Source organism: Palaemon carinicauda, chromosome 27 (genome assembly GCF_036898095.1).
Source record: "Palaemon carinicauda isolate YSFRI2023 chromosome 27, ASM3689809v2, whole genome shotgun sequence".
Classification (NCBI taxonomy): Eukaryota; Metazoa; Arthropoda; class Malacostraca; order Decapoda; family Palaemonidae; genus Palaemon; species Palaemon carinicauda.
Window position 1 is genome coordinate 47,543,278 of NC_090751.1, and position 26,006 is coordinate 47,569,283.

Consider the following 26,006-nt stretch of genomic DNA (forward strand, 5'->3'; position numbering starts at 1 on the left):
TGAGATTCTTCAAGTCACTTCTCGTCATAAAATCAGCATTCCCCACACTATCTTCTACTACTTCTTCTTCTTCTTCTTTTTTTTTTTTTTCCCTTGCCTAAAAACCTTCCCAATTATGCTTTGAATCAACCTTTAATGTTTCATTTTCATAAACTTTAACTTGAACAATTTAGTGGGATATACAGTGCTCTTCTAAACTGAACTGAACTAATCGTTCTCATTAATTTGGGTAAAAATTTCGTCTATTTGGTAATATGGCAGTAGAACGTAATCTCCTTATGGAAAATGCATTAAATGTCAAATATATAAGAACAGATAAAAGGAGACATTATGATTAAATATGCCCTTTTTTCAGATAAACTTCTTCCCGTATACAGGACCCAGTTATGGAAATTCAATCCAGAGATTGCTTATGAAGTGAAAGTAGCTCTACATCAATAATCTGTATACTAGCTAAAATGACATAAATATAACTGAATTTTATTAATGCTTATATAATGAACGTTAGGTTTTGAAACTAACATATGTTTTTCTCTCAACATTTCCACGTGTAGCGTCGACATTTGAGAACTTTTATCTCCGTAAAAAGAGAATCATTCAGGTGCATTCTGCAAATATACCTGCAACAGAAATAGCATAAAGGCTTCACATCAGAAAGTGTATTGTTTTGCAAAAGGTTAAACCAAATTGGAGGAGAAGACCTCGAAATACACCTTACGCAACTAGACGAAGTTTCACTTATTTTTGGAATTTCTTTTGAGGAAAGTATTATTTAGCCTTATGACTATTTTTGTGATATGCCTTATGCAATTAGACCTAGACATACTCATCTTTATTGCTTGCCTTATGTAAACAGCCTGGTCTATCTGTGTGACATACCTTATTCAATTAAACCAAGCCAATTCATTTTGACAATTCTCATCTCCATTGATCTACAACAAATTACTATTGCTTTAATATGCATCCATTCAAACTACAGGATCATGCCATACAAAATATCCATATATATATATATATATATATATATATATATATATATATATATATATATATATATATATATATACATATATATATATATATATATATATATATATATATACACACACACACACACACACACACACACACACACACATATATATATATATATATATATATATATATATATATATATATATATATATATATATATATATATATATATATATATATATATATTTATAAATATACATACATACATACATATATATATATATATATATATATATATATATATATATATATATATATATATATATAATACACACACACACACTGTATACACACAACCCCAATACAACCTGACATCGACCTCAAAAAGTAAAAAAGCCGCCAGAGAAACAAAAGCAATCAGAACTTAGGCAGCAAAACTTTTCGTTGCGCTATAAATAGATAATGTGATATACCTCAGGCCCAAGTGATCATCAACCAACCAAATTCATCTTTGAGCTTTGGCAAAGAGAAGCAATGATAGATTATCGTAAATTATCCAGTTATATTATGGGTAAAAATCCTATTAGATGTTTATACATCCCATCAGGATAAGATAGTGGTGCGTGATGTACTGTATCCTAACGATTGCGTGATCGGGTGAATTGTGTCAAGCATAAATACTCATTGTATGAGGACTTATTGAAAATAATATCCAATAAATAGTTTATACTGTAGTTGCGTATCAATAACTTTATTCGTTATGAGGAAACAATTAAAAAACTGTTAGCAAATTTCTTTTAGAATTGCATTATTCATATGGAAGTAAACATAAGCCCCCCCAAAAAGTTTTTTTTTTTTTTTTTAAGCTGGAGATATTTTTTAAAGCAATTCTTTATTCAGAGATAGTGAACCTATAAATCTAGTGATATTTAGACATTGTTATTATGTTGTTATTAGGAGACTTTGAGTCATGAATACGTTACTGCTCGTTTTGAAGTCATCATATAAACCGTGGTGATTTAAGATTTATCCTTGAAAGAATTTGCAGAAATTTATTCCTCAAATACAAAATTGCAAATGAGAAATCGTATTACTTGATCATTGGGCCCATGTCCCTTCTTTACTCGAGTGATCGACGAAAAACATCGTGAAGTGGATCATTATAGGAATTTAGTTCATACATACATACATACATATACCAAGGCACTTCCCCTAATTTTGGGGGGTAGTCGACATCAACAAATGAAACAAAACAAAAAAGGGGACCTCTACTCTCTACGTTCCTCCCAACCTAACAAAGGACTCAACCGAGTTCAGCTGGTACAGCTAGGGTGCCACAGCCCACCCTCCCACATTATCCACCACAGATGAAGCTTCATAATGCTGAATCCCCTACTGCTCCTACCTCCGCGGTCATCTAAGGCATCGGAGGAAGCAGCAGGGCCAACCGGAACTGCGTCACAATCGCTCGCCATTCATTCCTATTTCTAGCACGCTCTCTTGCCTCTCTCACATCTATCCTCCTATCACCCAGAGCTTCCTTCATTCCATCCATCCACCCAAACCTTGGCCTTCCTCTTGTACTTCTCCCATCAACTCTTGCATTCATCACCTTCTTTAGCAGACAGCCATTTTCCATTCTCTGGCCAAACCACCTCAACACATTCATATCCACTCTAGCTGCTAACTCATTTCTTACACCCGTTCTCTCTCATCACTTCGTTCCTAACCCTATCTACTCGAGATACACCAGCCATACTCCTTAGACACTTCATCTCACACACATTCAATTTCTGTCTCTCCATCACTTTCATTCCCCACAACTCCAATCCATACATCACAGTTGGTACAATCACTTTCTCATATAGACCTCTCTTTACATTCATGCCCAACCCTCTATTTTTTACTACTCCCTTAACTGACCCCAACACTTTGAATCCTTCATTCACTCTCTGACGTACATCTGCTTCCACTCCACCATTTGCTGCAACAACAGACCCCAAGTATTTAAACTGATCCACCTCCTCAAGTAACTCTCCATTCAACATGACATTCAACCTTGCACCACCTTCCCTTCTTGTACATCTCATAACCTTACTCTTACCCACATTAACTCTCAACTTCCTTCTCTCACACACTCTTCCAGATTCTGTCACTAATCGGCCAAGCTTCTCTTCTGTGTCTGCAACCAGTACAGTATCACCCGCAAACAACAACTGATTTACCTCCCATTCATGGTCACTCTCGTCTACCAGTTTTAATCCTCGTCCAAGCACTCGAGCATTCACCTCTCTCACCACTCCATCAACATACAAGTTAAACAACCACGGCGACATCACACATCCCTGTCTCAGCCCCAGTCTCACCAATCACTCATTTTATTTCCTATCCTAACACATGCTTTACTACCTTTGTAGAAACTTTTCACTGCTTGCAACAACCTTCCACCAACTCCATATAACCTCATCACATTCCACATTGCTTCCCTATCAACTCTATCATACGCTTTCTCCAGATCTATAAACGCAACATACACCTCCTTACCTTTTGCAAAATATTTCTCGCATATCTGCCTTACTGTAAAAATCTGATTCATACAACCCCTACCTCTTCTAAAACCACCCTGTACTTCTAAGATTGCATTCTCTGTTTTATCCTTGATCCTATTAATCATTACTCTACCATACACTTTTCCAACTACGCTTAACAAACTAATACCTCTTGAATTACAACACCCTTACCCTTATATAGTGGTACAATACATGCACAAACCCAATCTACTGGTACCACTGACAACACAAAACACACATTAACCAATCTCACTAACCATTCAAGTACAGTCACACCCCCTTCCTTCAACATCTCAGCTCTCACACCATCCACACCAGACACTTTTCCTACTCTCGTTTCATCTAGTGTTCTCCTCACTTCATCTATTGTAATCTCTCTCTCATTCTCATCTCCCATCACTGGCACCTCAACACCTGCAACAGCAATTATATCTAGAAAAGTCTCGGTCGACCTGAAAATATAATTTCTTTCATGGTCATCATAAATAACGAGTAAATAAAACAACAAAAATTCAAGCAATTTGAGAGTATTACTTTGGCAATAAATACCCCTACTGGCAACATCAACATTTCTATGAAGACACCATTATAGTCCTTCAAAATTACAAAACTCCTACCATCTTCTCACCTCTAAATATGTTTTCGAAACAAGAATCCCAAGACCTTTTTTCTTAGATATGTGTATAAACAATCAAGAGAGACGATCTCCCTTAAAGTAGTAAACTTATAAGTCTGCCGAAAATCGTTTACCCCATTAGCACTCACGCCAGAATAGTTATAGCCATTGGGCAACTGAACTTGACTACATATGATCAGGAAGACTTTCTTTGTATGAAATTTGACTTAATAATTTCCTCCAACCGTATCGGATGATCTGCAGTAATAAAGTAGCTTGACAATCACACAAACAGCAAAACCAAATTTTCAGCTCTCTCTCTCTCTCTCTCTCTCTCTCTCTCTCTCTCTCTCTCTCTCTCTCTCTCTCTCTCTCTCTCTCTCTCTCTCTCACGTGTGACTGTTGAACTTTTAAGTGTTTTATTCATAGGTCTCCGGGACCATTAAAAGCCAAACTAATGGATGCCCCCGTTTTAACCCAAGTTGAAATTATGCAAACTCTCTTTAGATGGAAGCGATTTTAATGACCAGAAAATTATTTCATCTACGCTCCCCTGCTGAGAACAACGAACCAGATAATCGTGATAAAGCGTAATGCAGTTTTTAATGAGGGTACACATGAATAAAATTTCATGAAGCGTAAGCATCCTTCACTCTTATAACAAGAATGTGTATACCTTTAACTAATTATTATGCACTTGAGATCATCTATTCCCAATTTTGTTGTTAATGGCGTGCAAATAAGGCCTGTGTGAAATTATTAGATTTAATAGCTTGCACAAGAAGGTAAATGATGACTAAAGGTTAATTAAAATTTTGCCCAATTGCATATTAATATAAGAAAAGATTATAATGGTTTATCTTGAAGGTGAAATTTTCATACCTCCGATACGAAATAATCCAATAATAAGTGTTTCTAACAGTTATACTAATTTCCCTGCATAGCTATTACAAGAATTATCCTCGCTCTATTCCCTTGAGACCGTTTCTTCAAGTTGAGTTAATTAGATAGTATTGACTTAATGCACAAAAAAATTCCTGTTAAGAGAAATAATCAATAGCTGATTTCTATCTTCTTAGTTTTCTCCCAAATATAATGAAATGCAGCATAGTTAATCATAATCCTCTGAAATAGCGGCTAAAATCATAATGGAAAAATCAGCTTGATTTTAGGGTATGATGTATTAACCTGAAATAGCCATAATAACTATTACTCCCTAATAGGGTAATTGGTCGTATAATTTAACTTCATTAACCTTCCATCCCCTTGATGAGCATGTCAGGAGATTGGATAAAAAATGTGTCGTTCTTATAGCGACATTATAATCAACTTCCAACATGAACACAGATTTATACTTTCCCTGAAAGTCTGCATATTTTTGTGTTTACGGAATGTAAATTTCATGATTAAATCATTTAAAACGATGAAAAACGCTTTTGTAAAAGTGATGTTTCTAATATCGACAAACTGCGAGCTCACAGAATAGAATATCTAAAATCAAAATATCAAAATATTTGTATCTGTCCCTAAATAACAAAGTAAAATCAGAACAAACTTTACTCAATTTAGTAGCTTCAAAATCGACCCAGCAGTTCCGGTTAATTTCATCAAAACTCTATCACCTATAAGCTTTCATGTTGACAAGTTTCCTTTGAAAATTTAAATGATGTAAAGTTTAAGGAAAAAAACTTTAATGCAATAAACTTTATGCTAAAAATGTACAAGGCGTTAGTTGCTTTTTTTTCTTCCTTTATTAAAACAATACTGAAAATTCATACCTCAATCTTTCTGCTATAAACTTTCGATGACCTACATGGTCAAAAAAGTGCGTCGGAGATAGAAAAACTGGGAAGTCTCGCAGTGTAAAAAGAATATGGTTATCGAATTACTTAGGAAATTTATGTTTAAAGGTCAGTCCCTTTCAAGTCATGAAATACATGTGGAAGAGGCAAAAACATGATGCAAGACATTTACCCTAAATTAAGGAAATGTTTCGTGAAAATTGATATGGGTATTATACATTTACAAAATGTATATTCAACTGAAAAATCTCTTAACAGTAAAATCTTAATTACAATGTACACATCAGATTTCTCTTTATTTGTTTGACATTTATTTGCGTGTCTTTTAACTTGAAATGTGTTGTAATCAAAAAACCCCAAAACAGGATTCGACTAATCAAAACCCTGGCGACTTGTTTACAAGGAAAAACCAAAGGGGAAACATTTCTTCCTATTAACTTGCCTCTCAAAACTCAATGCCATTCGTCATTTATGATGTTCGGAACTTTCTGGTAAAAATAAGAGCATGAAATCTCTCAAACTTTGTGGCAAGTTTAAAACGAAATAACAGGAATGTAGCAACAACAGATGATTGAAAACACAAAAGACAAATATACTGAAAGTGTGTAGCGGCAAAATATAGATTGTACCCAAGATGATACGACAGTCGTGTATGAACATATAATAAAATATATATTGTATTATTTAAAACTTAGCTTCTTAAAGGACTTGATTGAAACTAAGGGATACAAAAATTGACGCCTGAAAGGAAAAGAAAAAACTGTAAGACCTCCAATGAAATGATAAAAGGATTGCAGATATGAAAATGAATAGTAAACGGCGATACAAGAAAATAGTAGAAATAACTAACTTATCAATCAAAATTCCATTTTCTTTATTTCAAAATAATGAAAAAGTAATTCCATTAGTCACCAAAACGTAGCGCCAAAGAAAACTAATTTAACGACCGAAACAGCTGTCGGCAGAAATTAAGTGGTACAACACAGTTGCATTTTTTGTTTTATTTTACAATTGGAGATTCGGTCTTGATGAGAAGAGTTCTGCATGACTTGGGGCGATGTTTTCTTGGGATGTGAGATACAACATACAGTATGTAGTCACATTTTTTGTCAATAGCAAACTAAATATGCCTTGCCTAAAAATACTTCTATATATCTTTCCATCAATCTACAGTATATATATTATCTATCTTTATGTATGTATGTATGTACGTATGTATGAATGTATGTGCATTATTACAATTCAAATTCAGCAGAATGACACAAATCATAGGACCCAATCTGGAAAATATCAAAATGAGGGAAGAAAAGAATAAACTTTGAAATACAAATGAAAACAAACGTATCCCTTTTCTGTATATATACATACACATACATATACATACACACATACACATACATATATATATATATATATATATATATATATATATATATATATATATATATATATATATATATGTGTGTGTGTGTATTTGTGTGTGTGTGTGTATTCATATTCAACATTAAGCAATTTCTTCAACAGATGGCGACTCGAAAGCAGATATACTCATACATTATGTACCAAAGTTTCATAACACTAGTAGCTTTATATACATTCAGAGAAGCCGTTCCAACATTGTGTCCCATACATCTACATATTTTGGTAATACCATCCGTCCAACCCATCTTCTCTTCTGCCCTTCAAACACTTCTGACTTAAACTAGTCAAAAGCCCACCTTTGACCATTCCTTTCATATGATCAAACATCTCGACATGCTTCGTTTCACCGGTTCTATGGATCTTCACCTTCATTAAACAAATCTGCATGTCAAATACAATAGATGAATATCTAATATCGAATGATCCCTCATTTTCTCTTCATATGCATGCAACGCCCACATTCTACACCCTTAATAGAAAGTTGGTTCAACAATCACTTTACATAATCCTTCACGTTTCCCCAGTCTTCTGCTTAAACCCTGCCATCTAATTTTGCCTCACCTATTCTGTGACTAACCACTTACATCCTTCATAAAATTGAAACAATTATTTATATAGATCAACGGCTTCACTGCATTCACCATCAATATCAACATTCCTTGATCCTTCTGCCTACACAATTACTTTAGCTCGCATTCACTCTTAGCTATCGCCTTTTGAAAACAATTTCTAACTCTTGTTATATTCTGCTGCTCCTCAATACTATTCTCGATCATTATTAAATATTCTTCAAATACCAGCTATTTCCTCTTCCATTTATAATCGTTTTATCCAACATCTTTGCATAAGACAACTCAATACAGAAAGATATGGCAGTCACGTATATAACAAACCTTTTTTTTACTCCTGTTTTCATCCAAATAATAAAAAAAAAGTAACTACTTATCCTACCACACACTTAGCTACAATATTATCTGTTTTTCATAACGTCCAATAATTTATTATTCATAACATAAATTTTCAATAATATCCACAGACCTTTGAATCGACTCTAACACAAGGCTCCCCAAGAACCCCGTATGTCTGTCCCATTTACTTTTCAACTCATTAAGCTTTACCTTAACAAACCCTTTAACAACATATCATTCTCTGTCTAAACACACACGGCTATTCCCCAATTATTATTCCTTTCATCCCACTTACATCAAGAGAATTATAGCCACAAATCTAACCAGGTGCATAGCTTTACAACATGACATCGAAAAAGAGGGGCCCTCATTACAGCATAGACCTCCACCGCGGAAGCTTAATTCTCAGCCTTTTGCTTGACCTTGACCGTGACCTTTGACCTTAACATATATTAATTGGCGTGGATTTTCTTACACTCAAATATGAACCAAGTTTGAAGTCTCTGTGACAACGATATCCAAACTTATGGCTGATTACGTGAATTGGACATTTTGCTTGACCGTGACCCCTACCTTCCAAAATTTAATCATTTCCGGCTTTTTACATGTGGTCGTATGGTTGAGGACCAGAATTTGACCTTTTGCTTAACCTTGACCTTCGACCTTAATAGCTCTTTACATAGGTTGAAAATCCCTGCAAGTTTCATTATTTAACGATTAAAATTGTGGCCGGATGGTTGAAGATAGGAATTTGACCTTTTGCATGACATTGACCTTAACTTGACTTTTACCTTAATAGCTCTTACCATAAGTTGAAAATCCCTGCAAGTTTCATTACTTTACAATTGAAATTGTGACGGTATGGCTGAGGACCGGAATTTGACCTTTTGATTAACCTTGACCTTCGACCTTAATAGCTCTTTACATAAGTTGAAAATCCCAGCAAGTTTCGTTACTTTACGATATTACGATTAAAATTGTGCCCGTATGGTTGATGACCGGAATTTGACCTTTTGCTTGACCTTGACCTTCGACCTAAGATGTATTAATTGTCGTGGATTTTCATCCACACAAATATGAACCAAGTTTGAAGTCTCTGTGACAACGATGTCCAAACTTAAGGTTAATTACATGAATTGGACATTTAGCTTGACCGTGACTTCAACCTTCCTGAATGTAAATATATATATAAAATATATATATATATATATATATATATATATATATATATATATATAATATATATAAATATATATATATATATATATATATATATATATATATATATATATATATATATGTGTGTGTATATATATACCTATATTCCTTCCTTCCTTATTTATTATGGAATTCCTCTTAAATATGTAAATCATAATATGTCTGTTCATAAGCATAGCAAGTGCAAAGTTAATGTTAATGAAGTCTTATCAAATGAATTTTCAGTGAACAGCGGCGTACTCCAAGGGAATGTGTGTCACCTATGTTGTTTACCTTCCTCATGGATTTTGTAATGCGTAGAACAGACAGAGATGGTGGAGAAAGATTGGATTGGATTGGTGATAGAAATTTAGCAAACCTAGAGTATGCTGATGATGATGTCCTTGTTAGCATGACACCACAGGATTTCCAATGCTTGTTTACCAGCATACATGAAATATCACACGAGGTTGGGCTCAAGATAAACAGAACACAGAGATGATGAGAACGGAATATGCAATGGAAGATGAAATATCATTGGAAGGGGAAAGGATTGAGGTGGAATCATTTAAGTATTTACAAACTATGATCTCCAATACAGGGTCTTGAGAATTAGAGTTTAGTGAGAGATTGAAAAGAGCAAATCAGACAATGGTTAGACTAAGTGAAATTTGGAAATCACATTGTCCGAAATTATATATAAAAACCAGACTATATATCAGATCAGCGAGAGCAGTGTTACTCTATCGACATGATTCATGGTATGACAATGAAACAGTCTCCAATAGATTAAGTATATTTGAGAACAACGTCGTCAGATGGATATTGGGAGGTGAATAGCATGACAGGATTAGAAATGAAACTATAAGAGAGATTATTCTAGTGCCATATGTGGATGAGATCATGATGAGGGGTAGATGGAGATGGTTTGGGCATGCTCATAGCACTCCCCAGGAGAGATAAGTTCACCAAACATTCAGCTGGGCTCCACAAGAAGAGTTGAAAGATCCAGACCTACATTGCTGAGGACTATGAAGCGCGAAGTAGATGATGATGAATGGAGAAGTGTTGAATTAAAAGCTCAAAATAGACGACTGTCGAAATCTAGCCAAGGCCCTTTGCGTCAATTGGCATAGGAGGACATGGTGCTATTCCTTCCATACACACCTGTTTATAGTCTTTCCATGCCAGTCTTTACCCCCAAATTTTCTTAGATTATCAATCCATCATCTTCTCTTCTTTCCCCTGCTTCGTTTACAATATCTTTGGACCCATTCTGTTATTCTTCTTGCCCATCTATTATCTCTCATTTTCATCTGCCCATTTTTATTTCTTTTCCTTACATGTTACTAAAATATCATTTACTTTAGCTTGTTCTCATATCTATGTTGTTCTCTTTCTCGGTGTTATTGTCGATGCAGGATAGTTTCAGGCATTTTCTCTGCGCGACTGTGAATAACTGTTCTCGGTGCAGTCACCAAAACAGTCATTTTCGTGGTAAAATTGAAAATTTGGTCGCTGAACTTCGGGTCACTTAATATAAGCGTATGCTTAGTCCCATCATAAAAAATTACAAATGTGGAACTTTCCTTTGGGGACACTAATAATGTGGGACGCTTTACCTGTTTCCTTTCTCATTGTCATGAGCAAAAAAGGAACCATTGGTTCGGTTTTCCCACCACCCGGTCAGTTATGTGGAAGGAAGGAAAGGTCTGTCTTTCAAACAATAGCGCCACAGAGAGTTGACGTTCTTGAATGGAGGAAAGGACACATTGGAGGACCTTTAAGTGAAATTATAAGGTAAGCATCTCAGTGTACTTAGATTGGTAATTCTAAACAATAGCTCTGCCACTAATAATTTTCATAATATTCTTTTTTTCTAATGAATTACTTAATGCTTTATCTAAAGCTGACCTTTGAGGAGGAACAGTATTTTTACCCTATTTGTTAACCTTTCCAGTCTTGGGGGACTCGCAGTGGGAAACCGGGGTCTTTGGGTGGGGAATGAATTAAAGAATCTATTTTAACATATGAATACTGGCACATGTACAATTATTGCTAATTGTACATGTGCCATTATTCTTATGTTGGAACATACAGAGAGAGTGCATGGAGGTTGGGGTGTGGGCGAGAGTAATGACGGGGAGAAAGAGTGATTGATTTTGCAGTGGCTTTTGACCTAGCAATGATCAACACCTTTGAGATAAAGATTAACAGACTGATTACTTACAGTAGCAATGGCAAGGAGAGCCAGATAGATTTGCTGCTGTGTAAGAGACCATCTGACGGAGGTTAGAAATTGCAAGGTGATAGAATGGGGAGAGTGTAGCAATGCAACAATTCTAAGGACTAAGGAATTGTAGGAGAAGTAAAAAGACGAGAATGGACCCAACGATTAAGTGGTGGAAATTGAAAGAGGCAAACTAAGAGTCTTATTTAAGGAAAGAGTGCTGGAAGCAGTAAGGTTACATGAGGATGTACAAGAATGGTGGACCTAGAATAGTCAAGTGATTCTAAGGATCGGTGGGGAAGCACTTGGAAAGTCATCAGGAAGACGACCCCCAAATGGTAAAGAATCGTGGTGGTGGAATGATTAGGTGCAAGGACGGGTAAAAACCAAGAAAGAAGCCAAGAAGAAGGCAGATCTATCAGGACAAGAGCAGGATAAAAAAAAAAACTATAAGCAGGCAAAGAAAGAAGCAAGAAGAGCAGTAGGAAAGGCGAAAGTAAGGCCCGAGATGCTGCATCTAAAGATCTGACGTAGATAAGGAAAATAAAAGATAGCAATGGTATAGTTCTAACAGAAGAGAATGAAATAAAAGAAGGTGGGAAACTTATTTTGTAGGAATATTGAATGGGGGGAACCCAAGAACAGTATTTGAAGATGGACTCCCAAACGAGGCAGTTACCAAAGGAGTGACTAAAAGAGAAGAAGAACAAGCAGTAAAGACTATGAAAAATAGTAAAGCTGCAGGGACGGATAATATACCAGTAGAGGTATGGAAGAGTCTTGGAGAGGAAGGCAAAGATATCTTGTGGGACCTTATGCAAAAGATCTTCAATCAGGAAAAGATGCCAGAGGAATGGAGAGAAAGCCTAATCATCCACATCTATAAGGGGAAGGGAGACATCCAGGAATGTGGCAACTACAGAGGTATAAAGTTGATAAGCCATAATATGAAGATATGGGAGAAGATCACTGAGAAGAAACTCAGAGATGACACAAAAATTGTTGAGGAACAATTTGAATTCATGCCTGGAAGAGGGACTTTAGATGCAATATTTGCTTTGAGGCAGATGATAGAAAAGCATCGGGAGAAACAGAAAGGATTACATATGGTCTTTATTGATAAGAAGAAGGCATACAATCGAGTACCGCATCAGGAGCTGTGGAGATGTATGAGAGAAATGGGAGTCCCTGAGTAATACGTAAGAATCGCACAAGATATGTATGAGAGGGCAAAAGCAATTTTTAGAGCAGTATAGACCTAACAGAAAGTTTCCCAGTAAATGTGGGACTTCGTCAGGGGTCTGCATTGAACCCTTACCTATTTGATCTGGTCATGGATGTAGTAACACATGGTATTAGAGATCAGTCTCCTTGGTGTATGTTTTTTGCTGATGATGTTATACTGTGTAGCACTAGGCGAGAGGTAGTAGAAGAGAAACTGGAGGAGTGGAGAAGAGAAATGGAAAATAGAGGATTGAAGATCAGATTGAAAAATGGGGAGAATGGGGAAGTTAGTTTACAAGGAGAGAGATTGAAAAGAATTGAAAATTTCAAATATTTATGATCAACAGTTGCAGAGGATGGTGATCTGGGCGCTGAAATAAACCACAGAATACAAGCAGAATGGAAGAATTGGAAAAAAGTGTGTGGGATACTATGTGACAGGGAAATAGGGATAAGTTGAAAGGTAAAGTGCACAGGACAGTTGTGAGACCGGCAATGATGCATGGAGCGGAGACGTGGGCAATAAAGAACACAGAAGAGAAGAAACTGGATATGGCAGAGATAAGAATGTAGGGATGGATGTGTGGGGTGATAAGAAGAGATAAGATATGGAATGAGGTAATCAGGGGTACCACAGGAGTTAGAGAACTATCAGATAAGATCCAAGAAAGTAGACTGAGGTGGTATGGTCATGTCATGAGAAGAGATGAACAGTATATTGGGAGGAGAGTGATGGAAATGGAGGTACAGGGAACGAGAAGGAGAGGGAGACTAAAGCGAAGGTGGATGAACTGTATCAAGGATGACCTTCAATCAAAGGAATTAACCGGTTATGAAGTGTGGGACAGAGGTAGATGGAGAACACTGGCTAGAAACATCGACCCCACATAAAAGTGGGAAAAGATGCAGACAAAGAAGAAGAAGAAGTACAATAAACAAGGCCACCAGCTAACCTAAACAAATCACCTAACCTTACCTAACCTAGTAGCCGTATCCTTAACTAGCGGGGGGCTCCTTAGCCCCATACGGCCCCACCCCCGACACAACCATATTAAATATGACAGCCTAAAACCCTTTGTGTACTTACTTATAGTAGGTTTGAGGGTAAAGGTGAGCTGTACCTTTCCGACTCAATGCCCAATGCACAATAACCTCACGAATGAATGAGCACCAATCATTTATAGTTTTGTGAGAAATTCTTAATTAATCTTTAAAAAATTTATAAATAAATTTAACACCAATATAATCATATAAAGTAACAAATTAGATTCTATATCAAAAAGAGACTTTTCAAACAGAGTTCCTATAAAAATGGATACGTAAAAACTACACCTTTTTTTCACTTTCTTCTAGTTTATCAATACAACATGCCTTCTGTCACATCGAAATGCTTTTCTGTTAATATCAAGTCGGCACTTAGAACCACAGGTGAGGCAAATAGTGTCACTTTCACTTTTAATAACACCTTGATCTTGGCAGTACTTTATTATTCTTTCAATGTTACCACAATAATGCAAAACAAAATCTGTATAATTTAAATAACAATTGAGACAGAACTTGCGAGAAAATCCACAGGAATTAATGTCAAAGTAGATGGTAAATGAGAAATCGCACCAGAAGTTGAAGGTACACACGCTTCCATGGCTCTTAAGAGACTGAAATATTAGCGGTGGAAATTGTGTGAAAAGTGTCAGTTTCCTAGTAAAACTGTCACCTGATTGCATATTCAAGTCACGTGATTCTTTGTTTTGTTAAAACGCTAGTCCCAAGTAAAATGTGGATAATCATCATTGGTTACAACTATGACGTTTGGGTGACGTCTTGCTACATAGAATACAGTCGATGATGTAATAATAACAATCTAAGTTTGTAACGTACAAACGAACAAACAAGACCTCAGTCTGAAGATGTATTGGGAGTTATGAAGTCGAGGGACTTAGTTTTTTAGTTGGATCAAATTTAATTTGGATTTTTAAACCCCTTCTAGACCTAGCGCCGTTTATATTTATATATCAAACGAAACCTTGGACTTCCATCTTTTTAGTGAAAGTACTTGAATTTGATAAATAACTGGCGGAGCTATTCTACAGAATTACCCGGAGATTTATAGAATTGAGAGTTGTAAGGGTTCAATAGAGCAGTTAATAAGATGAAATATGGACTCTCCTGACAAGTACTGCTAGGGGTCGCGTGCCTGATTTAACTATGGCATTCTCCCTGTCGGAATTCGCCAGCGGACCATGAGGGAATTGAGACGGACGGTCCTTACAGCGGAAAAGCAAACGGTTAGGAAAGTAAAAAGATATTATTCAAGAAATCTTTACAATTTAATGAAGGAAGCCAGCGGTCGTAATGGGTTAAACCAGGGTAAAATGTGCTACGGATCGGATAACTACTTGGTTGAATTCGCTCACGACATTTTAATTCCTTGAAGTGCCTATTAATCCTTAATGCATATTTATTACATGATTCCACGCACAGTCAGTTATTTCAAATGTGTTATTGACTGAGAAACGGATTTTATTGTAACTAAGGGATTTACCTGCCTTGGTCTTGTGAAGTTATTATGTAATTTACATATATCATATCATAGGTCTTGGAGATGTTTATGAAATGTGTATATCAAGAAAAATAGAATACAAAGGAATTATAATTTACTGGAATTATAGCAATATGACTTGTTTCCAATAGAGCATTATTGAGTAAATAATCATTTTCTTTAGATATGTTCTTTTAATAAAGCGCAGATTTGTCACTATGAATACTTAGGTTAATTTTTCAATGCCTCGACTCAGAAGTAAATTATGAAAGCAGTCAATGTTTCACTCCATAACTACTCGGGGACTGCCACAGTTATTCTCATCATCATGCTTTCTACAGCTCTTTGAGTTGTAAGTAGCTTATGTTCGAACGCTTTAGTAAAGTTCCAAATTGGACCTTTAAATTTCATAATCTCATTTTGTTTGCCAAACTCTCTACGTTCCATACTTATTCTTCTTTTAATTTCAGTCTTATGTACTTGGAAAATACTTACTGTCCGTCCTAAGTACGTCCAATAAATTTATTAACAATCTCTAGTGATTAGTCCATAACTCTGATTTGCTCTCTCTCTGCATTTTCATTGAACATAATCTTAGTTTTACTCATATTTCTTTTCCGTCCTACATTTCTGCATTCTCTATTCAAATCTTCTAGCAACTCCTCCCATGATTCACAAAATAAAAATATATCATCTGCAAATCTCAAGTTGTTAAGGTATTCGCCATTAATGTTAATTCCTACATTTTCCTCATCTAATTTATTAAAAAATACTTCTAGGTATGCTGTGAATAATCTAAGAGAGATGTAGTCTCCCTGTCTCCTCTATCTTTATGTAGTCATGTGGTCACTGTACTCCCTGTATAGATATCTTTAAATGTCCTAACATGAGTAATATATTCCTTGTCCTTTTTTTTCACTTTCATTGCTGCTGAAGTTTTGACAGAATCAAAAGCCTTCTGATAGTCTATAAATGCCATACAAAGTGGTGTGTCATACTCTGTTCATTTTTCCATTAGCTGGTTGATTACATGGATATGATCAGTTGCTCTCTTGATTGATTAAAGTCTAGCTGTCTTTCTGTTAGGCATAATACAACCTTTGTAAACTAAGAGTAAACTTATTGGGTGGTAATATTTCAGGTCTTGTGTGTCTCCTCTTCTGTGAATTAGGATAATGACAAAAGTTTTTCCAAGATGTAGGTATAGAGCATTCTTACAGACACTAAATTTTGGCGAGTTTTACTGCAATAAAATTTTCACAGGCTATTATCAAAATAACTCTTAGTCCTTCTTCTACTACTTTGTCTCGTTTTATACCTTTCAAGGTTTTATTTACTTATTCTACTGTTACTTTTACTACAAATTCAGGTTTCACTATTTCTATTGGCATAGTTATTTCTTATATGACTATTGTACAGCATTGTATGGCAATCCTCTGTTATTCTTAACACTCCATCCCATTTATTAATATCATTTCCACTTTCATCCTTTAAAGCAAACATATGATGGCACACTATTCGATTTTTTTTTTTTTATGCTTCCTCCTGTCTCTAGTGTTTCCTCAATTTTAATATGATTGTATTAACCAATCTCCCTGGTTTTAATTTTGTTCCTTCTATTCGATAATTCTGCTAATTCTAATTCATATCTCTTGGATTTTACATTCATTTTCAATCTCTTCTTTATTGGGTTTTAGGTGTTTTCTGACAGTTTTCCTTGATCTTGTTTAGGATTTTTTCACCGAACTCTTGTGCTGATTCAAATAGGAATTTTGGTCAATTACTGTTCATTTCTTTACTTGCTTGTATCTCATCATGTAGCTGGGATTGTCTATTTTGTGTTGTTAAACTAAATTCGTCAGATTTTTCTCTTATTACGAGTGTTTACTTTCTTTAAATAAATTCTACTCGATTTCCTTAGATCTAAAACAAATGTACTTTTCAATATGTTCGCTTGACTTCAACTTGTTTAACACTATTACATCTTTAACAAAATTAACCTTTTCATCACGAATAAAATCTATTTAATTTTTCGTTACTCCATTTAGGCTTCTCCATGTCAATTTTCTATGTTCCTTCTATAAAAAAGTGTTCAATATTCTATCGTTTCTTTCAACAAATTCTAAAATTATGTCTCCTGAAGTCATTTCTTGGGAATATTCTACATTTACCTACTACTGATTCTCCTCTCTTCATTTGATCTACATTAGCCCTGAAATTACCCAAAACAATTGTAAATTATATATATATATATATATATATATATATATATATATATATATATATATATATATGTGTGTGTGTGTGTGTGTATGTGTATATAAATATATAATATACAGTATATATACTATATGTGTATATATAAAATGTGTGCGTATATGCACACATAGATATAAGAAAATAATAATGTATTACACATTAACAGAGACAGGAATAAAAGTATACATAAAACAAAAGAATAAACAAAGATTCAGTAAAAAGAAAAAAAAAACTGCCACCGAAAATATTGTGGAAAAATTCCAAGAGACGCCATTGTATTCCGAAGTGCGGTTGCTGTAATCCCCTGGAAATTCTCTGGACTCACCCGAGGGATTCCAGAGCTAATTTTGATCTCGAGTGAATTGCGCTTCCGGACTCCTGCATGAGCTATATGGTGACATTTCACCATGGTGATGAATGTGGTGCAAGAACCACTCGTGGTTAATGAGTAGAGAGAGAGAGAGAGAGAGAGAGAGAGAGAGAGAGAGAGAGAGAGAGAGAGAGAGAGAGAGAGAAACTACAGTGACAGAAAATAAAAGGGTAAACATAGAAAGTTTTACAAACGAATACATACAGAAAAATTAATTGTGCCGAGAAAATATATCAGTATCAATAACAATATTACTACTTATAATAACATTATATATATATATTACTAAATTCATTTGCGAAAGGCCACATAGTCCAATAATTTTCAAAGATAGCTTCTGAAGACTAGAAGGAACAAAATGTTATGATGAGAAAATAACAACGAAAAATAACGTCAAAATCGTAACAGGAATAGTATCAGCATTCACGCCATTTTCTCATTTGATTTGCACATCAAAGCTCCATAGACACAATGGGTGGAAGGAATACATAATCTGCCTTCCCTCTTCCTCCCAATGCATGGCATATGCTCTTCAAAAGAATCAACTGCAATCCACAAGGACGTTTGCCATTTGCTTAAATATGATCCTCTCCCGTTTTAAAAACTTATAACCCTTTTATTTCAAACAAGAATATATATATATTTTTTTTTTATGTTTATGGAATAAAACTAAATATAATGCTCGTCATTTCCACAAGTCAATTTCAAATATAATCAAATCACCTTACACAGAAGAATTGTAAAAAAAAAAAAAAAAAAAAAAAAAAAAAACAGCCTAAAGTGTGCGCATCTGGGCATCTGACAGGCGAGTCCAGGAACAAAATATTGCTTCTTTACCTCCCACTCGTTTACCAGAAACAGATTCAACCTCGAAATCCTAAATAAACCTCTTCATCTCACTGGATTCCCTTTCAATGGAATAGAATGTTTTGAATTTGGGTCCAGGAAGGTCATTTAGTGTTGATGGCTTTAACTGAAATTGCTTAAAAGTCTAGTAGTCATAGTTTTTATCTTAATATAAAGGTTTTCCAAAATTAAATTTTTCCTATATATTTGCCTGTTGATATATTTGGCCTGCGCGAAATTTCCCTGGTGTTTTTGAGACACCAGAGCTGATTGGTTGTGGTTGTCGATGTGGCAATGTCCCTGACTGGGGAATGTCAGTCAGCGACTCGTTAGTTTTTTGGTCGCTGCAATCTCAACATCCTTATGAGCTAAGGATGTGGGGTTTAGGGGAGCCTATAGGTATATCTGTATATCGGCTGAGTCATCAGCAGTCATTACCTGGCCCTCCTTGGTCCTAGCTTGAGTGAAGAGGGGGCTTGGGCGCTGATCATATGTATACTGTATATGGTCAGACTCTAGGGCACTGTCCTGTTTAATAGGGCAATGTCACTGTCCCTTGCCTTTGTCACTCATGAGTGGCCTTTAAACCTTTAAATCTGGGTGTATGTGTCCCGGCACTGAAGAAGTTGATAGCACCCAGAAAGATAAACCTTTGTCAATATTCAAAAGCAAACTTGACAATAAGAAGGAAAAGGAAAAATCTAATGACAATGATAGAGGTTAATAAGTCTTTGTCAAAGACAAAAATTAAAGCTGCCAGTCATAATAGAATGATTATGTTTGAATGATGAAAATGCCAAAGGATCCAAATTCTGCCATATTTGATTCCATCGAATTTTGAGCTGATCCAGGTTGATCGACTTCCCTTCAATTTCCGTTTTGGTGACCCAGTGCCGATTGTTTTGGACCAAGTGGTGTGTGTCCAAAAATAAAATCTAGAACTGGTTGGGAATTACCAGAACACGAGAGGGAGTTTTGTGTGTTAGGATATAGGTGTAGCGTAGTGTGTATAGACCTTTACTGCCCGTTTTGAATAGTTATCAATGGTGTTTAATGTTACAGCAATATAAATAAGGAAGACAGCAAAAGGTGATGAATAATACTTGCGAGACTTTGCGTGATCAACTGCATGGTGTACCGTATTTACCAGTGTAATCAAGATTTTACATTGAAGAAGAAACTGTATCATGATGTTATGGTATATTTATATTTTCATCTTTGGTTGTAAAGATCTATTTGTAGAAAGTATTGCATTTAGTGTTAAATTCACTTTTTTGAGGAATAATGACATCAATTAGGTCTATTGACTTAGGTGGATATCAAGTCGAGTGTTTTTAAAACATTATCAGTGTAAAATAAAGTCGTCTTGAAGACATTTTAAAATATTATTTTAAATAAAACCGTTTTTCATAATCAGCTAATGCATGCAATTTTATGTATGTAGATAGAGAATAAAGTAGAATAAAACATATAATTCGAGTCCATAGTAGACCCAAACCCCATGAAAAAAAAATGAAATACACTAATCACAATTGTAGTTCAAATTAGATCCTTATGCAGCGTTTTCAACAGCTTTATTTAAGACATATTTGGGGTCATTTCAAGTCTTCTGATAGGTATAGGAAGTCTAACGCAAAAATGACGAAAAATATATATAAAAGCCGGGGTTGTATCTATCATATCAAAACCCAACTTTTTATTCCTATTTTCGCCCATTTCAAAACCACATCTTCCTCGAAAACAAAGATTCTTGTTCAACACTGCCAACATTCAGTAACACATTCCTCCCCTAATGAAGCCTCAAAGCAAAACCACCACCAGATAGCGTTACGGTGTTGTTCGGTGTTCGGGGTCTCAAATGTTTTCCCTCTTTCTCGCTCTGCGCCTTTCTCACTGGAATTATAATCGCCAACCAGTATGTTCATTAGACACTAATCATACCATGAAAAATATAGGAGAAAACTGTCCAAGCGAAGTGGCCTAAAATCTGAACTAATTTAACGGATTGGTCATTCAATTTTTGGATGTTTATCTGCAGCAGACTAAGTATACAGGGACATTTTAATTAGAGCATTAACGGGTTTCCATAAACTACTGGTATATAATAACCTCACCATATTAGATAATATTTTTAAAAAATTAACTGGAACCCTTCCTATAATTTAAAATACTAACATAATGATGTATGATTATAAAACCAAATTGGCCTTTTTTTAAACGACATATTATATTCAATGTATCAGCATTTATATATAATGAAACCTTTATTGGCCGTTGCATGAAGTATTTATAAACCTCTCATTATAACCCGATGAGGAATTTTGTAATAATTTCAATCATTTCACGTACGGCTATGATGACTGAACTTAAAAAATTCATCGAAATGAATTTCATTATTTCACATCATCAACGCTTGATTTTTTTTTTTTTTTTTTTGCATGAAATAACGTATCCATTCTCTTTGCAGAATAACAACCATGGGAAATTAATGAAATGGCTGATCACTATAGGCGAGATATGTATCCGATACTTCATTCAGGGACTCCTAAGTATTCACTAGTTTATGTACAGGCGTAGAAATTTGTTCATCATTCCTTTCGTCTTTATGGCGTAAATTTGAAGAATAAATAGATAAAAAGGGAACTGCATAATTTATGTGAATAAATAAGTTATATATATATATATATATATATATATATATATATATATATATATATATATATATATATATAAAATGAATAGACAATGTCTTCGTCTCGTCCAGATATCAATCATTCATACAATATGTAACTTTCTATAAAAATAAACGTAGAGTAACATGCCATATATATATATATATATATATATATATATATATATATATATATATATATATATATATATATATATATATATATATATATTACCATTATTAATTGCTAAGCTACAACCCTAATTGGAAAAGCAGGATGCTATAAAGATATATATATATATATATATATATATATATATATATATATATATATATATATATATATATATATATATATATATACACAAGCACAAAAATCTCACATTATATTTGACATTAGAGAACATGACTCCTGAAATCGCAATCTATATAAAAGTGTATAATGGACAGTTTCACTCTGCTTCCGTGAAATTAACAAGACTCATAATTTAAAAGAAAACTCTACTTTCACAACAAAAGAGCACTTAACATGAAATAAAAATGCTCTTTGCCATTTCTCAGTGAAAGTTACAAAGAGGGCTTCTTTAATGCCGTGTTTACAAACAAACAGCTGATCTCAAAATTTTCGGGACCGTTGGTGAAGTGGCGATCTTGCTTTACCACGCCATTGCTACCCCTACCTTTAAGACAATTCATAAAACTATGCAAGAAAATAAATTGATCTAATCTCTTGTGATTCATTGGGCATTAAAAAATTCTTACTAATACTTGCTTATCAATAACCTATTCATATACTAATTTTATTCGCATCCTTCCAATTAGAACTGGATTCACAAACCTTATTAACTCATCTGGTTGTAAATATGAAGAATCAAGCTTACCATCATTTGGGTCTTACCTTTATCTATAGAAACAATGGACCATGCCCTTCCCATCCCAACAACTTTTATATTCCCATTCACTGAAAATTCTTCGGAACTTATTTTCTTTCTTAAACATTCAACAGCACTTCCTTTCAATGAAAACATCAAACACTAAATAATTGTTTCAAAATTCGTATATTTTCTTCCATAATCATTATATTATTGGAAACGTTCCTACCCTGCTAATTATTGGACAGGTGTTCTAGACCCAATCAAGCCAAATAATTTCTCTCTTAGTAATTTCGTTAACTCACCAACTTTGTGAGCAAGTAATGAGGGGTTTGGTGAAGTTCCTAGTCTACCAGCCGAGTCATCGGCAGCCATTGCCTGCCCCTCCTTGGTCCTAGCTTAATGGAGAGGGGGCTTGGTCGCTTATCATATGTGTATATGGTCAGTCTCTGGGGAATTGTCCTGTCCCTTAGGTCTGTCATTCACGAGTGACTTTCAACCTTTAATAATGTTGTAAGGTTCATGTCTCTCTTGTGGAGTGCCATTTACTCTAAATGCTCGAGTCCATTACTTTTATTACACCATCCACCATCAAACGACTAGCTTTTAAACATCCAATTTCTTTGTGTCATTAACTCCCACGTTGCTATTTCATGAATACTTCAAAACTATCTCCCAAGCATACAGCTTCTTTTTAATAATGGTACTCAACGCCATCATCTGCTAACACTGGTCATTCTATCCCACATTTACATCTTTATTTGACATACAATAACGAAAAGAATACGATGTGCCACTAATCTCAAATATTTTTTCATGAATATTCTTCCGAAATAGTTTCCAAAATTGCCCTCAACGATGAATATCACAAAGGACTCACCGCACTGATGTTCGTCGGAGGCATCACCGCAGTCGTCGACGAAGTTACAGACGGCATCCGAAGGCACGCAATGGCCACTGGTGCATTTGAAGTGCGACTCGGGGCAGAACCATGTCTCTGCAGGAAATGCGGAAGAATGAAAACACTGGGTTAAACATGAAGTTTTACAGGGTTCAGAATTAATGCATTAAAACACAACTACAGCCAAGTATGATTTCTAAGGATTATTTCTAAAAAGTTGAAGAAAATTCTAACAGAAATGAAATAATTCAAAAATAAACTACACAACCTAAAACTTACGAAAATACTAACACTTTCAAAACATTCCTCTGATACGAATAATAAAACATGAGAGACTTCTTTACACACGATTATATCATCTTGGTAACATTCTTCATAGATTTAATGTCGAACATAAACCCCGTAAAAACGAGTAACATAAAAAAAGTCTTCATACACGAATTTCAGAAAAAAAGACATTTTTAATTCCGACCAACTGTGAAAGCAAAAGTCGTAAATCTTGGCTGTCCTGTTAAAGGGAAACATGATAACTATGAATATGTTATGGAGAACATTTGCAGCTTGGACGTCAAGTTTTATGCGAAGACCATAATCTTATAGTCGAAAGCGAGTGTGGGCGAACTTCTAGGCAATGAAGTAAAGGAACACATAGGAAGATCAATCTTTTAAAATTATGTGAATTTTTTTATTAAATTAAAGGCCTTTAGGGAACAAATTTCATATCAAGATCAATAGGTTTCTATTATTAATCAACAGTTCATGAATATAAAATAAACTAGAGGGGTACTCACAAGAGCGTATACCTTCGGCAAGCCAAGCAGTCTTCTTTTGCTTTCAACTCCACTGTATATTTGGACTAATGTATTTTAATCAAAACCTAATGGATTAGTCCTTGAGTTAACTCCTCAAGTCCACCAAGTTTCGTTAAATTTGGTTCAGTAGTTTTGCATAATGTTCTCCAGAAATGAAGATACTAAAAAAAATATTTGCAATTTATCTAATATTACGATTATTTTCGAAGTACTGCTGCGTACATGTACATTGGTGTACTTCATCCAAAATATTACAGATTCATCCTTAAGTCATACCCAACATCACCACAATATTTGGTAAAAACCGGTACAGTATTTTTGTGTAAAGTTGCTCACAAACAAACAAATATATAAACTAAGAAACAGACTGGGGTGAATACATAGCCATCGCCAAACAAAATCAACAAGTAAAATAAAAGCTAGAATTTCATACCTAAACCTCCAAATATCTTTGGCACATGCATAGTCCAAATGTTAATCCCTGCCGAAAGGTGAAAGTCTTCAAAACGGAAAAGTTAATCTTAATCCCCGCTCCTCTTCCCCATTTTCTTGGATGCTGGCCTTTGTAAGCATTCTTAAACATCCATTTGCATTCTCTTTACATCTGTTGAGATGGCGGGTAAAGAGACTTTGAAGTCTCAGTAAAAGAGAAACAAACAAATGACGGAAGAAGAAATTCCATCACTGGAACGTTCACAGTTCTAGTGGGGTGAAAAACTGATTTTAGTAATCATTAAGGTAACAAAGAGTCGTCTAGAATTCAGTGTTTCTCAACGTGAGCCATATGGCCCCCTTGGGGGCCATGAGAATTTTTCAGGGGCCACAAGACAAAATTGGAAAAATGGGGGGCCATGGGGGGGCCACAGAAAATTTAGGACCCACAAAATATATAAATGTGTAATATTTTGAAATAAATCATTATTATGCTTCGAATATTCTGTTTATCATGCTTGACTTTAGTTTAAACATCATTCAATTCAATATACAGTACCAGGTAATTTTTGCAGACAGTGAAATATGTGCCTGCTATGTATGACCTCACTCTCAAATGAAAGTATGCGTCCCAGCAAACTGGAAAAGCATCTGGAGACTGCACATAAAGACAAGAAAGACAAGCCGCTAGATTTCTTCAAAAAATTACTTGATGAGTTCCAAGGAAGGATGACAGTGAATCATATGTTTACCCAAAAAGTGGCAAAAGTAGATAGAGGAATGTTGGCTTCTTACAAGATAGCAAATTTGATTGCAAAAGCAGGTAAGCCTCATACTATCGATGAATCTCTGATCATGCCGTCTGTGGCTGTAGTGCTTTCAACAGTCATGAATCAGAGTCCACAAGAGGTAACTAGTGTTATTCCTCTGAGCAACTCCTCAGTATCACGCCGTATTGATGAGATGGCAGCTGATGTTGAAAGCCAATTAGTCTCAAAACTGCACGTGAATGAATTCTCGCTTCATCTCGACGAATCAACTTTACCTGATAATTTTGCTCTTCTGGTGGTATTTGTCTGGTTTCTTGATGTTCATGAAATATGTCAAGAAATGCTTTTCGCATTGAAATTAACGAATGACACTAAAGGTGAATCCATCTTCAAAAAACTTGAGGTCTATTTTGAGGGGAACAACATTACACTCAAGAACATTGTGGCTTGTGCAACAGATGGCGCTGCTGTTATGATTGGAAGGTATCAGGGATTCAGTGCTTACTTAAAAAAAGCTGTTTCTAATGTCGTTTGTGTGCACTGTGCTGTTCACTGGCAGCACCTGGTTGCCAAAAACCTAGCAGGACGTC

The 26,006-nt window shown here is 35.1% G+C and overlaps 1 protein-coding gene across 1 annotated transcript in view; it reads right to left on the reverse strand.

Annotated features, from left to right (window-relative positions):
- Positions 1–26,006, reverse strand: part of LOC137620890 (G-protein coupled receptor GRL101-like) — a 404,630-nt gene that overhangs the window by 294,680 nt on the left and 83,944 nt on the right. The window contains exon 4 of the mRNA XM_068351335.1: positions 23,382–23,498. Coding sequence (XP_068207436.1) covers positions 23,382–23,498 — 117 coding nt within the window. The remainder of the gene's footprint in view (positions 1–23,381; positions 23,499–26,006) is intronic.